The following is a 15,564-nucleotide window of genomic DNA, read 5'->3' as shown; positions in this document are numbered from 1 at the left end:
GCCCTTACCTCTCCACACCTTATTACAAATTGCTCTAGCTATCTCAAACCCCTTTCTTCCTCCGAACTTCCAGACCTCGTTAGGAATTGTATCTATTCCCGCTGCTTTTTCTTCCTTCAACTTACCTACTACCCTTACAATTTCTTCCATACTTATATCCTCCACCCCATCCTCTCTCCTCCCCATTCCTGTATCCATTACGACTCTTTCATCCATCCCTACCAGCAGCCTCATGAAATGCTTTCTCCACTCCCCTTTCCCTATCTCCTCACTCACCCTCTTCTTCCTAACTCTCCCTCTGTTCACTATTTCCCAAACTTTTTGTTCCATCCTCGCCTCCCCTATCTCTCTCATCACCCTGTCTCTCTCCCCTCCTATTTCCTTTCACACAACTGCTTGTATTCTGCCTTCTTCCTCCCGTAATCTCTCTTAATATCCTCCTCGTTTCGCTTTTCTTCCCCCTGCACTCATCGTCCCACCATCCCTCTCTCCACACTCCTCCCAATCTTCCTCCTTTCTCCTCGCTCCTCTCTATTTCTCTTTTCACCTTCTCCGTCATCTCCCTCACTATCTCCATCACTCCGACATTCTCTATTCTCACTCCACTTATCCCCTTTTGATACTCCTTCTTCATCGCCTTAGACCACCTGCCGCGTTTCCACTCCTTTCCTCCGCTCCTCCTCAGTTTCCGGTCCCTCCTTCCTTTCTTTATGGTCACTATCAATGAGTGATGATCCGAGTGTATCCTATCACCCACTACTACTCTCTTTCGCCAATCCTCTCATTATCACCCTCTTTATTATCACGTTTCTTCACCTATCCTCCTTTTCTTTCATCTCCATCTTCCTTTCTATTTCCATAACCTTCATCCTTTTTCCTTCCCCCTCATCTCTCTTTGCACCTATATCTACAGCTCTCCCCGCCACCCTCTCTTCTACTTCCACCCCCGCCCTACCACCCCCTCCGCCCTCCCCCTTCCCCTGCTTCCCTTGCAACTCTGCTATCCTTCTCTCTAATTTCTCTCTTTCCTCCCTCCATTTCGCTTCCTTTTCCTCCATCTCACCTCTCACTCTTTTTAGTTCCACCCTAATCTCTTTCCTTACTATTTCCTTCACCTTCTCTATCCAATCTTTGTCCAACTTAGTTCTTACTTCCCTTCTTCCCAACACCCTTGTCAGTTCCTCTTGTCTGTCTTCCTCCACCCTTTTCTCTTGCCCACGAACTCTGCCTTCCTCACTCCTCTTCGGCGACCTAGTTATCATCTGACTTTTCCTGAACGCTCTCTCCTCCTCTTCCTTCTCCTTCTCCCTCTTTCCTATCCACAGTTCCATCATTCCCGCCGTCCTCCCCTGGCTCAACTTCTCGTTCTCACCATCCTTTCGACGTTTGTTTTCCTCCCTCTCTTCTTCACACCGCCTATTCCCTTCTCATCACTCATCCGCCTGTTTGTCTCCTGACTCTCCGTACTCTTCTCCAACCTAATTCCACGCTCCTCCACCGATGTCGTTGTCGTCACCGCCGCCTCTTCTCTCTCCTGCTTCCCTTTTTCACCTTTTTCTTCTTCCTTCTCTCAAATTCTCCTTTTCTCTCTCTGACTCCTGTTCTCTTTGACCTTTCTTCTACCTGACCTAACTATCCCTATCTTCTCCACCCATCTATTCACTCACTTCCACCCTTTTTCTCTTCTGTTCACTTTCACACTCTTTCCCTCTACAAATCCCAACCGGAAGTCCAACTTTATTAAATAAGTTATTAGATTATAATAATCTTTATTCTAATTTGAAGACAAATAATAACTCATAATTAACCCTTTGACTACGGCAGACTTTGGTACGCACTGGTTGTACGGTACGATACAAATTCACTCGCGACGTCCGCTAGGTATGGCGAAATTTTTCGTTAGACATGCATTTCTGAGGAAGTAAATTAAAATATTCAAAATACTGAAATTAATTACATTTAACGAATATTACTTGAAGTGAACATTATATTTAAGCTTTTTTTAAATACCAATATCTTATTTTTTTAAATAACAATGTTTAATAATAAAATTTAATAATATAATAACGTATGATATATTTCAAGACACGGATGAATACATAATCCTACATTACATTTTTTACATTCGCAATGTGTATCCTTTCTCTTATCATTGTTTGCACACACTACACATCTACGCCTTGAACTTTTCCCTATTGCTGTATTGCTTTCATATGGAGACGGAAAATGCTTTTGCGTCAAACGAAAAGGCTCATTGTTAGTATCTCTACCTCTTAATTTATATCCATTAATTTCATATAAGTATTTTCTTAATATTTGTTTTATTAAATTTAAATAAATTAAAATAAGTTAATCGAAATAGATAATCTACATTACCATTAGAGGTCTACATTACCATAAGACCAATTATAAAATTTTAAAACGGGCGTAACAAGCGAAATTATATTTGGACGCCAATAGGCGTCAACAGTACCGAGAAGTCAACATGTTTCGGACGCCAATAGGCGTCAACAATAGTCAAAAGGTTAATACTATTAATAATTAGATCGTTAGCACGGAAAATATGTGCTGGACGACTGAGACAAAACGATATTATTATTATCGAAAATAAAATAATGAGACTTGAACTAATCTTATGTCTCGAATCACAAAAAAAAGAATTAAACATTTTTTTTTGCAGCATCCACGAAATTGCATTTTACGATTATCCAGCAGTAATTGATTATATTCTTAATTATACGAAATCCTAATGACCTTACCTAATTGGTCATTCGATGGGTACTACAGCTTCATATATTTTATTATCAATGAAACCAAATTATAATGAAAAAGTACAATTACTTGTAAGTTTAGGACCTATTGCTTACTGGAGGAAAAGTCAGTTACCTTTTCTACTAAAAATTATAGTGGAAATTTATCCTTTAATACTGGTAAAAAAATATAAATAAAAAATACTACGATAAATTATATATTACGTTTTATAATTAAAGTTGAAATATTTTTATTTTGTCTCATTTACAAGGAGAGGAATATACAATTCCAATTTAGATTTTTTTCAAACTTTATATATTTGTAAGTGTCCATTAGGACTATACATTGCACTTTAAGTGTAAGGGTCATTGAATAATCGTTTCAAGGAAAACTAGGCATGAAGTTTTACTAACATTCTTATATACATACCAGTTTGTTCCAATTTGTATGAACTGTCGGCAGCGGAAGCAAATAATATAAATTAAATAAAAAATAAAAAATACATAATTTATAATAAATATGGCATAATAAATATCAAACAGTACGTGTGTGCGTAATAAGTAATTTTAATTTTTCAATAGAAAAAGAAAACATCGCAAATATAGAAGAAACTTGACACGTTCTATAATATAAATGTAGCTTTTTATTTTCCATTATATTTCCTATAAAAGTAATATAACATACTAATAAAAGATTAAAAAAAAAAGTAAATGAAACATGATTTACAATAACGAAAGTAAAAAATAAAATGAAAATTAAAAAAAAATAAAGTCGACTGAACTGAAATCAACTCGTATTACACATATATAGGAATATTAGTAAAACTTTATCCCTTGTTTTCTCGGAAACGGTTATTTAGTGTAATCTCTACTACTAGGGTGTAATGTATAGTCCTAATAGGCACCTATAATTACATAAAATTTGAAAAAATTCTAACATTAGTTGGGATTTGTATAGTCCTCTCTTTGTTAGGTTATCCCTTTTTTTTTTTAATTTTAATATATAAATAACTTTATTTTCAAATATACTTCAATAAACTTTAATAATTATATAATTAATTTTGTTTTTTTTTGTCTCCGATGTTTTTAGAAATGGAAGAAAGTTATGGTATAAAACCTAATTCATTCTGGAATAAAATATTATGTTTAATTTGTTCTAAGGAATTATTTCCGCAATTTTTTTGTATTTTTGTAACATCTACAGCTTTTGGTTTGGTTCCTTCCTATTTGAACACAGTAAATTTTAAAATAATTCGTATATTTAATAATATTTAAAGAAAAAAACTAATAAGTATTTTTTCTTTTATTATTATAGACTGATTTTAAAACATTTTATCAACATCACCCATCGGGTGGATCTCACCACATTATGAATCATTTCGTTCAAAATCTCAATTTAGGTATAAGTAACTCTTATTCTATCTACAAATACAATAACTACAATAACAAGAACAATTAATAGACCAACTAACAATCACTTGCATTATGAGTACTTAAAATTTTAAATGATTACGTTTATTAATATTTCATTATTGTAAGCGAGATGGTAAAGAACTTAGAACTTAAGGGCTGGTATAATACATCTTTTTTTCGTCGCGTCTTATGATAAACTCCTCGCTTATTTGTCTCTTTAAATATATATATATATATATATATACTCCTAGCAAAAAAATAAACGTCACTTTTCATATAGATCTCGCATATAACTAATATAGTAACTAATAACTATAGAAATGAATCAAGCATATCATTAATATAGTAATCTCGAAATCTTCTATACTTCATTGTTTTATCTCGCACACTTACATATTGCTATGCACCACAGTATATTGATACGTGGTTTACATTATAATATTTTTTAGGGAGTATCCGACAATATGACTATGGATATGAGAATAATCTTAAACAATATAAACAACATAATCCACAAGAATACGATTTAACTAAAATAACAACCCCAGTAGCTTTGATATATGGGAAAAATGATACTTATATAGATAAAAAGGTTATTATAATTTTTATTTTACAATTAGAATATAATAAATTTTTTCTTTTGTCAATAATAATTAATCTTCATTTATTTTTTGCAGGATTCGTTTAAACTTTACAAAAGTCTATCAAATGCGATTTTAGAAACAGTATCAAGTAAATATTTCTCTCACATGGATTTCTTTATTTCGAAAAATTTAAAAACAGTAGTGAATGATTGTAATGTAAAATTATTGAAACAATATTCGCATTAAATGATTGGTAATATTCCAATATTTCTTATGTCTAATAATAACGTATCTTTAACAATATCTTGAATTTTTTAAGAGATAAAAAAAGAATGTACGTGGCCTCCACGCGCGATAGATTTAGAACTTGTATTATCGTATGGAAAATAATAAATAGATCTGTAGAAGAGAGGTGACAAAAAAGAGGGAAATTTATTAATGCACGGGTTTTATTGAAAATATTTAGAACAGCATTTATAAAATTCTTGGTTATTCAGTTTCCAATGCGTCGCGTACGGCAGTCAGATTGATTAAAAATACAAACACTAAACTCTTTTATTACATGTAAATTTTACGAACTATATTAGATATTATATTAAAATTTAATTTTATGAACTATTATATTTCGCTTAACAAAACACACTAAATAATCTTTACTCCAATAACGGAATTACAAATGTAATACTTATAATATAAATGTAATTGCTAACTAAACTGTTTTATTTTTTACAGAAATGTACATACTTCTATATTGTTGTAAGTTCTTATTTATTATTTGTAAGTATTTTGTTGTCGATATATGGTCTATATTTTTGTTTGTAACAATTTTGAAATCAAGTTTATTCTATTTATTATTTAAAATAAAATTATGCAGAGAAAAACAAATTCAAATATATTCAGTTTTTTAATTAGTCTAAATGCTTCTTTTCATCCTCTTTTTTCACTTTTAAAACATAATTGATCTTTTAAATGAAAAAAAAGGATATATTCTGTTACCAAAAGAATTTAATATTGTATTATCTATGATTATTTAACATGATTATAATAAAGTATATTGGGAAGAGGAGGAGAGGCAGCGATGCAGGGTCTGCGGATGGGAGAGGGAGACGTGGGAACATGTGATAGAAGGATGCGTCAGGACAGAAAGTGAAGAGGACGGGAGAGGAATAGAGGAAAAGATAAGAGAGATATTGGATGAGAGTGGAAGGAGGGAAGAATGGATGAGGATGGTGAAGATTTGGAGAGAGGGAAGAGAGGGACAAAGTTTGTTGAAAAGAGGAGAATACGGTGGCTCAAAGGGGGCAGATGAGAGGAAAGGAGGAAAGGGAGGGAATGGAATGGAATGGAAAGGGATTGTAACCCTTCGGGGAATCAAATAAAGATTATTATATTCTATAATAAAGTATATTAGTAATAATAATTATTTACAAATACTTTTCCCTAATATTCTTAATCTTTTTTTTTAAGAATAAATATGTACTTTACAAACTATATTAGTTTTATATTTATTAGTTTTATTCAATTGATTGATATTTGCAGATTTTTCTGTTATTGATTTTTCTGTTTGCAGACTGTCTGTCCCCTTTAGTCCTTCGTCACCCACCTACTTATCCGTGTTCACTCTCCGAGACTTAAAACTTCCCTACATTATTATTAATTAGCATTAGGAACTCGAAAATTCATTGCCGCAAATACCAAATCCCGCTATTGTTCCCGTCATTGAGTGTGATCCTTCCATTCGTGGTCCTCGTATCCTGCAGGATGATTGTCCTATATAACCTATTTTTTTCTTTAATCGTCTAGAAAGCAACCGCGAGCTGAGTTATTTATTAACGAAATAGAAACACGAATTGTCTCCCACATAACACGAAAGGTTTTGAAATCTTTCAGCGAAAGTTTTCGTAAAAATTTTCCAAAAAATCTTTGAGAAACTTTGCAGAAATAATTCTGAAATATTTTGAAAAAGAATCATAAAAGATTTTACATATATATTTTTAAAACATTTCTAAAATATTTTACTGATAGGGTAATTAAAATATTTAAAAATATTTCTATAAAACCTTGCAGAAACCTTGCAAAAGGATTTTATAAAAATATTTCAAGAAAGTTTTTAAGAATATTACAAAAATATTTTATAAAATATTGCAGAAAGGTTTTCAACCGTCTTTTAAAATTATTTTTTCAAAATGTTTTTTAAATCTTGTAGTAATCTTTTAAATAATATTTCTCAAAACAATTTTAAAAACTTTCTTGAAATTTTTTGCGATATGTTCCGGAAACATTTCCGAAATATTTCAAAAAAATATAATTTTTCGCAAAACCTTGATGAAAAAAAATACAATAAAACCTTGCAGAAACTTTTTGCAAAGATTTCACACAATATTTCAAAAAAGCTTATAAAAATATTATGAAAAATATGTCAAAAACACTTCAAACATATTTATAGAAACCTTTAAGGCTGGCGATACATGTAAACGCCTAAATTTTGACCGTTTTTCAGAAGCTTATTTAAAATGGAAGGAATAAATGAATCGTTTTGAAACTTAGCATGTTTATTCATTACTTATTAAAATATAAGAATCCGATTTTTTAAAAATTTTTCTTTTCAAAATGGCCGCTGTAATAACCAAACTCCTGAAGCCCTCGCGGCGAAACGCATCAATCATGGTAATTTTTAACTTTAGTTACAGCACTCTAAAATTAAAAAAAAGGGTCGGAGCGTGTTAATAAAACATGTATCTTTTAGTTTAACTAAGGAAAAACTAAAAAGTCAAAAGATTGTAAATTGGCACGACTCAGACAAAAAGAGTCTGATTTTTGACCCTTTTTTTAAACGATTTTATAGTCAAAAATGGCAATTTTTGAAAATTTTGGTGACATTCTAACAATTCAACTAGAAGCTAATACTATAAAGAAAATATGTGCTAAAATTCATAAGAATCGGTTGAGAACTATTTGAGTTATCTTGAACGTCAATTTGAAAAAAGTCGGTTTTAGAAAAACGCGTTCACAGTTTAGCGTTCGCGTCTAGCGCCGAGTTGAGGCGGAGCACTTAAATGAATTTTTAATCGTTACATAATGCAAATTTCATTCTAAAAATATACAGGCATATTTTTGAGATATTAAACTAACTATTTATGAAAAAAAAAAAATTCGAATTTTTTTTGTTTACTTGTATCGCCGGCCTTAACAAAACATGACAATAAGGTTTCAACAAATTTTATAAAAACCTTCTGTGGGACGAGCGCCTCCATGCCAAACTTACCCGGGCATTCGTCAGAAGGATTGGTCGGTGAAGTCCTGGCTGGGGGCAGGCTCAACTGTTTTTTTTGGAAAAAATTTCAAAAATATTTTCTAGAAACCTTTGGCAAAATATAGTGATAACGTTTTAAAAAATCTTTCAAAAACCTTTTTAGAAATCCTTTGGAAGTTTCTAAACGGAGACTTTTCCACCTTGTAGAAATATTTTTTAGAAATCTTTTTGAAAGACTTAAAGCTTTCCAAGAAATGTTTTAGAAAATTTTTAGAAAGTTTTTATGTTATGTGGGAAGGTAATAACTACTTGAAATGTTTATATTTTTCATAACTAATAGGTTTCACGTCTTGGTACAAAGATGCCAAGGTTACTTTTTCAAATTTCAGCGATTTCTTAGAACGTGTAGGTAATTTAGAGTTTTGAATTCTTTGTGTTTTTCATCGATGTTTTAAACCAAATAGTGTATGGTACAATTTTAATAAACCTCATCCAACATATTGACAAGCAATTAATCTTTTCTTCATCAGTTTCTTCTTATCTGCTTTTTGATTGCGTTCTGAAGATTTTTTGTTGAAACAAAATTCTCTCGTTTTATTTCATGTAAAATGAATTTATTATGTTTACTATATTATTTTATTAAATCATAATAATCCTCTGGTTTATATAAAAAATCCTTCTTCCCTTTTTTTTCTTTTTTTACTATAAAACTTTCGTAATCAATGATTACGCAATTTCTTTTACCAAAATAATTAAAATTGTACAAAACATAGGCATTTTTTAAGAAATTAAATACTATCTAGTTATACATGAGAAGTTTACATTAAATTAAGTATAAATTACGTGATATCTCATTCATTTTAAAAATGGACTTTTAAAAAAATTAAACCACTTTTAAAATAAACGGTCTCTATATTAAAATATAATAATAAAAAACGGATAAAACGAGTTGTACAGAATCATAGAATCAATTTTGTCAGTGACGACCTAAACAACATCAGGAGCGGTCGATTTCTATTTTCAGCAGGAAAACATTGCATCGATAAAGATTTAGATAAGTGTTAAAGCCACATTTCTGTGCTTAGGTCAATGTAGTATTTGTTCATCTACAAAAGGCTCAATTATTATTTGTTGCATATTAATTTTTCTGCTAATTTAGAAAACGGATTAGGTATTGATCACGTAATGTTTTTATTATCCTGTCCCATTGTACAAAACAGAAATAGTCCTTTACGCTGTACAGTCAAATCTAAATTCAAAATAGGGAAAGAAAAAAAAATCAGATAAATATTTATATACACAGTGAGTCACAGACTTATTCTATATATCATTACTGATAAAGTTTATAAACAATAATCGATACCCAATGATTTCAAATTCAAATTCATTTCAAATTTATATCATTTTAATAAACGGAAAATCTATTTAAAATTATTTATTCTTTAATGAATAAATTGAGATCAATTTCATTACTTTCAAAAGAAAATTTAGTCTAGAAGAAAATTATTATTTCAGATAAATGATAAAAAAAAGTAATTATGTATAATCTATCATTTGTACAGAACACGTCAAATTTAAAATGAATTCAATGAAATGAATATTCGTAAATAAAGATTATTTGTTATACGTAGTAACGGTTTATGAAATATTACATACTGAAGAAATAAATCATAAATAAACTTTGATAATAATCATAAAAGCTTTAAAATATGTTTAAAAAAACAAACAAAAAAACGAAAAAATAATACAATTTTTCTTTATATTTCGCCGATTTCAAAAAGATAGTAATATTTTTATTATATATATATTACTATTAGATATAGAAATCTGCTTACGTCTTTTTACTTGTTATTTGTTTTATTTTTTCATACAGCTTATGAATGTTTGAGCTATAGATATGCTTAATTCACTTTCTCCTGCTAACTCGTCTGGAGATTGATGCGGGAATTCATACATATTAATCACTATTTCTTCAAATTCCGACTCTGTGCGTGGTGTTCTTGAAGTACTTGGTCTTTCTAAGTTGAAATTATATATTTTAAAGCGTTTTTATCATACACAACATATACTTAAGGACTTAATATCTTATATATATAGGACTAGGGCCTTCATTTCAAACTTATTGGGTATTCGTGAGAAGAATTGGTCGGTGGGCCCTGGATAGCTCAACTGGTTAAAAGAGCAGTCGCCCGGAATGCGAAAGATCCGTGGTTCAAGTCTTGGTCCAGTCGGTCAGCGGTCCAATTTTTTTCACGAATCCCATACATATATTAATGATATATCATTTTCTAATCGTTAAATTTAATTTCTTAAATTTTACAGTTTTTTCAGAAAAATAAATAGAAAAATATCTATATATTATGTTATATTAAAATTTAATATATACATATATATATATATATATTACCAAGAGGTTCAAAACTTTTCTCAGGCACATTTTCTTTCAAATTGTTTTGTTTTTCCACACTGTTTATGAGTCCTTCAGCTTCAGATATGCCTGTTCCATGTTCATTTGCTCTCTCGTCTGGAGTTATAGGCGGGAATTCATCCAAAATATTCAGTGATTCTTCCTCTTCCAATTCTTTACTTGGTGTTCTTGAAATACGTCTTTCTAAATTGGAATTATCTTTCTTGAAGCGTTTATACCACACACAAAATTTACTTAAAGATATAATATCTATTCTATGTATATATATATATATAAACTAAATATCATTATTCCAATCTTTAAATTTCATTTTTTTATTTTTAGAATTTAAAAAAAAAGAAGAAAACTTAAAATATACATATATATTCATTATATTATAGTAATACTTAATATACTATATTACTTTTAGACATAGGACTTGGCTCCAGCCCATTTTCTGTTAATTTGCTTTGTCTTTCCATATTGTTTTTGAGCTCTTTAGTTTCAGATATGCTCATTCCATATATATTTGTTCTCTCGTCTAGAGTTATAGGCGGGATTTCATTCAGACTGTCCAGTGATTCTTCCTCTTCCAATTCTCTATGATGTCTTTTTAAAGTAGTTCTTTCTAAATTAAAATAAACCGACTTGTAGCGTTTATACCATCCACAAAATTTACTTAAGGATTTCATATCCTATATATATTAGAGTGGGTCAAAAAAATCAATTATTTTTTTTCTACAAGTCATACTAAAAAATTTGTTGCTGAAAATCGGATGATGAATATTTTTTAAGCGCTTAACTTAATCGCCAAAAAATAATAAACCATTTTTATAGAGCAGTTAATTTCTTACAAAAATTTTTATTGTGCACTTTTTAAAAGTCATTTATTGTCGAGATACAAAATTCATAAACAAAAATGAACTTTGTCTTATTATAATTAAACTTAAATCTTCAATATCATTCAAATGGTGAGATTTACGGAAAAATTAAAAGATCCCTTCTTTTTAGATCATTAAGTTTCCTACAAGATTCCATCAAAACATTGTTCTGTATAATAAATAAATAATGAGGTATGAATTGTATTCTATTGGACTGAGAAAAAAATAAAAATCTGCGATGCGGTGGATCTTCCTATTAAAATTAAGAGCTCATATCTGGTGAGAAATTTTTTATGGGGTCTAGCAACCAATTTTTCAGTGTTTCTTGTAAAAAAAAAAAAAAATAATCAATATTTTGGACCTACCCTAATTTATATATATATATATATAAAATAAATTTAATTTTTTTAATTTTACAATTTTTTCCGAAAAATAAATAGAAGACAAAATAATACTATATATTGTATTTTGTTAAAATTTTATATATTACCAGGAGGAATAGAACTTTGGTCCTGCTGTAGTTTTTTTAACTCGTTTTGATATTCCTGACTTATTTGGTATCTGCTAACTGTTTTTTGACTTATTCCCACTTTTGTTGCCATCTCTGCTTGAGTCATACCCGGGTTTCCAAGTCTCAAACGCACTAATTCTTGAATTATCCGTTCTTTATTTAGTCGTTTAAAAGTACGTCTGTTTAAGTTAAAATCACCGCTCCTGAATAACGCAAAGTTTTTTTCACATGTTCTTTTAGATATAATATTCTCGCCGTAACCGTGTATGAGCATTTGATAAGTCTGATTAGCAGATTTGCTACTATTAAAATAATAAAGTAACACCTCCCGCAAATGACGCATTGTTGGCTTATAAACTGACATTTCTAATTTGAAATAACTTTATGATATAAACACCAATAACCTACTGATACTACCAACTTATTTTCACAAAATGGTAAACAATATTTCAAGCTTTCTTATATGTATGTATTCAACATTTACTTGTCGCTAATGCCATCTACAAAAAAGCTATATATATATATATATATATATATATGATCATACAAAATATATTACTACTATATTTAATATATAGGGGGAGTTTACGTAACGTGGAACGGCACTTAGCGCCGGCCACTCAAATATTATTGTAAAATATATATATATATATATATATATATATATATATATATATATATATATATATATATTTAAAAAAGAAACAACAACTTAAAAATGAGTCCCAAAAAAGGCTATTGACACGTAATGGTTTAAATCGGTTGAAGAAAAAAAATTCAAATCTTAAGAATGGATCCGTATGATGAATCTTTGTTGGTCAAATGACGAATATGACGTATATTAGGTAACCTAATAAGACATTATAAAGTCATAGTTATATTTATAACCGAACACGTAAAATTTCTTCTTCGAATTATAGCAAAAAAAAAAACTTTGTTTGTTTGTTAGTCAAATCTTCTGAATCCTATTTCTAATCCTTCTTTTCTTTTTAATAAATTTATAGTTGTTTTATATCGTTTCGTAGAAAAATTATATCTTCCAACACACACACATAGACACACACAGGCAGACACACAAGATGTGCAAATATTTTTAGAGGGTTGACTACTCTCGTAAAGTCCGTGAACAGTCGTCATTTTTGTCGTAGTTAGGCTACTACGTCATTAAAAAAATGACGTTTCTATCTTCCATCTTTATCTATCCGTCTCATCTATCCTTTTTTTTTCTTTATTACTACGAAGATACGACGATGACGTAAGGAAGTCGGTGACACCTCCTCCTCAAGCATGATCGAGCATGATCGAGCATGAACTTGCATGGTGTAGGTGAGGAAGGAAGGGGATTTCTCCCCCTTATCACTCACTCTCTCTCTCTCTCTCTCTATCTCTCTCTCTCTCTCTCTCTCTATCTCTCTCCCTAGAAAGTCGTTAATTTATTTTTTTTTCTTTATTTCCTCCTTCTCTTCTTCATATTCTTCTTATTCTTATTGTATTTTTAATCAATGGTTCGTATACTATGACATGATAAAGAATTTTATCTGTTTCTTGTATCATACAAATAAACGAATTAATTTTTAATTAATTTGAGGGAAGATAAAAAATGTTTTTAATAATTTGAGAGAAAAATTAACATTAATTGTGATTTGTAATATGAATTTTGTTTAATTATAAATGACCCATTTTATTAATTGAATTAATTGATATTATATCATTATCTCATTATTATATCATTAATTATTATTTATTATATCAATTTAATTTTATTTAAGTTATTTAATTATTATATCAATATTTATTAATTATTACATCAATTATTATATCAAAATTCAGTTTTATTTAAAAATTTCATATTCTATATATACATAGTAGGGTGGGTCAAAAAAATCAATTATTTTTTTTCTACAAGTCACACTGAAAAAATGGTTGCTGAAAATTGGATGATGAATATTTTTTAAGCGCTTAACTTAATCGCCAAAAAATAATAAACCATTTTTATAGAGCAGTTAATTTCTTACAAAAATTTTTATTGTGCACTTTTTAATAGTCATTTATTGTCGAGATACAAAATTCATAAACAAAAATGAAATTTGTCTTATAATAATTAAAATTAAATTTTCAATATCATTCAAATGGTGAGATTTACGGAAAAATTATAAGATCCCTTCTTTGTAGATCATTATATTTCCTACAAGATTCCATCAAAACATTGTTCTGTATAATAATTAAATAATGAGGTATGAATTGTATTCTATTGGACTGAGAAAAAAATAAAAAACTGCGATGCGGAGGATCATCCTATTAAAATTAAGAGCTCATATCTGGTGAGAATGGTGTCTAGCAACCAATTTTTCAGTGTTTCTTGTAAAACCAAAAAAAATCGATTTTTTTGACCCTTCCTTATTTATATATATATATATACATAAAATTAATTTCATTTCTTTAATTTTACAATTTTTTCCGAAATATAAATAGAAGACACAATATACATATTATATTATATTAAAATTTTCTATATTTATATATATATATAAATTACGTGTCACGTTGTTTGTCCGCAATGGACTCCTAAACTACTGAACCGATTTTAATAAAATCTTGCATACAGTTTGAAGTTTTATCCAACTTGAAAGATAGGATAGTTTATATCTCAATTTATAATCGCAATATTATTTTTTTGAAAATTATTTGTTTATTAACAAAGAGTCATGATTATCTCTTTTAGTTTGATAAGATTCTAACAGATGGCAGTATAAGGTAATTTGTTGACTGGAATGAGTGTATTCATTAGATAGCGCCATGTTAAAAGTACAAACGTTTTATGTAACTTATAATTTATTAGTATAACCACGTGTATGTGGTGCTAGCATAATCGGCCACGTGTTGCTAAGGCTAAATTAGTTAAATTGACAATATCGTAAACGTAATACAGTGTAATAAATTATTCTTGAATATGCAATTTTTTGTGCTTTTTTGTGCCTTTAGTGCTTCATTAAAACTCTTTTATTAAAATAAATACAAATAAGTATTACCATATCATGTCACATAATTATATTATTGTTATATTAAACGAAATACATGAATAAAACGATAATTTTTATCAATCGTTTTCAAAATTTGACCTAAAATTCAAATCCCGATTCCGTGGATTTTTATACCGGGTAAAACGTTTTCGTCTTTATTCGTAAATAATAATTTCACTGTATTAAATAGTTAACAATAATATAATGTAACGTACTTCTTAGCCACAGCAATATTCATATATTTTTAATAAACAACTTTTGAAATAATTATACTCAAATATGATATTATTTAAATGTAAAATTACAAATTTGATGCTCATTTGTGCTTAATTTAAACTCACCGAAATTCTAAGTGAATAATAATTAGACTTCATTGAACACTTTAAAATTATATTAAATGAACGTATTATCTAATTCTAAAGAAGTTTTCACGTCAAAAAAGCCACAGCAACGCGTTGCCGGGGCACCCCTAGTATGAATATTATATTACCAAAAGGTATAAAGCTTTGCTCCTGCATTTTTTCTCTTAATTTGTTTTGAAATTCCTGACTGTTTATGTATTTGGAAACTGTTGGTTCACTCACTCCTGCTTTTGCTGCCATCTTTGTTTGAGTAATACCCGGGTCTTCAAGTCTCCAACGCACTAATTCTTCAAGTACCCGTTCTTTATTTAGTTGTTTTGTAGTAGGTTTGCCTAAGTTGAAATCACCTGTCTCGAAGCTTTCATACAAATTATAACATGTTC

The 15,564-nt window shown here is 29.4% G+C and overlaps 1 protein-coding gene across 1 annotated transcript; it reads right to left on the bottom strand.

Moving 5' to 3' along the window:
- Positions 1-9,853: 9,853 nt before the first annotated feature.
- On the bottom strand, positions 9,854-10,959 carry LOC149032818 (uncharacterized). Its single transcript, XM_089171699.1, has 3 exons — positions 10,832-10,959; positions 10,408-10,611; positions 9,854-10,018 (listed from the first exon to the last, which is right to left on the bottom strand). Exons 1-3 carry the CDS (start codon positions 10,923-10,925, stop codon positions 9,858-9,860), a joined length of 459 nt encoding a protein of 152 aa, XP_089027825.1. The 5' UTR covers positions 10,926-10,959; the 3' UTR covers positions 9,854-9,857.
- Positions 10,960-15,564: the final 4,605 nt, after the last annotated feature.

Source organism: Polistes dominula, unplaced genomic scaffold (assembly GCF_049000335.1).
Source record: "Polistes dominula isolate Pdom_NZ unplaced genomic scaffold, Pdom_raw_medaka contig_84, whole genome shotgun sequence".
In the NCBI taxonomy this organism is placed as follows: domain Eukaryota; kingdom Metazoa; phylum Arthropoda; class Insecta; order Hymenoptera; family Vespidae; genus Polistes; species Polistes dominula.
The sequence above is the reverse complement of the archived record's forward strand: the minus strand, read 5'-3'. Positions and strand labels throughout refer to the sequence as shown.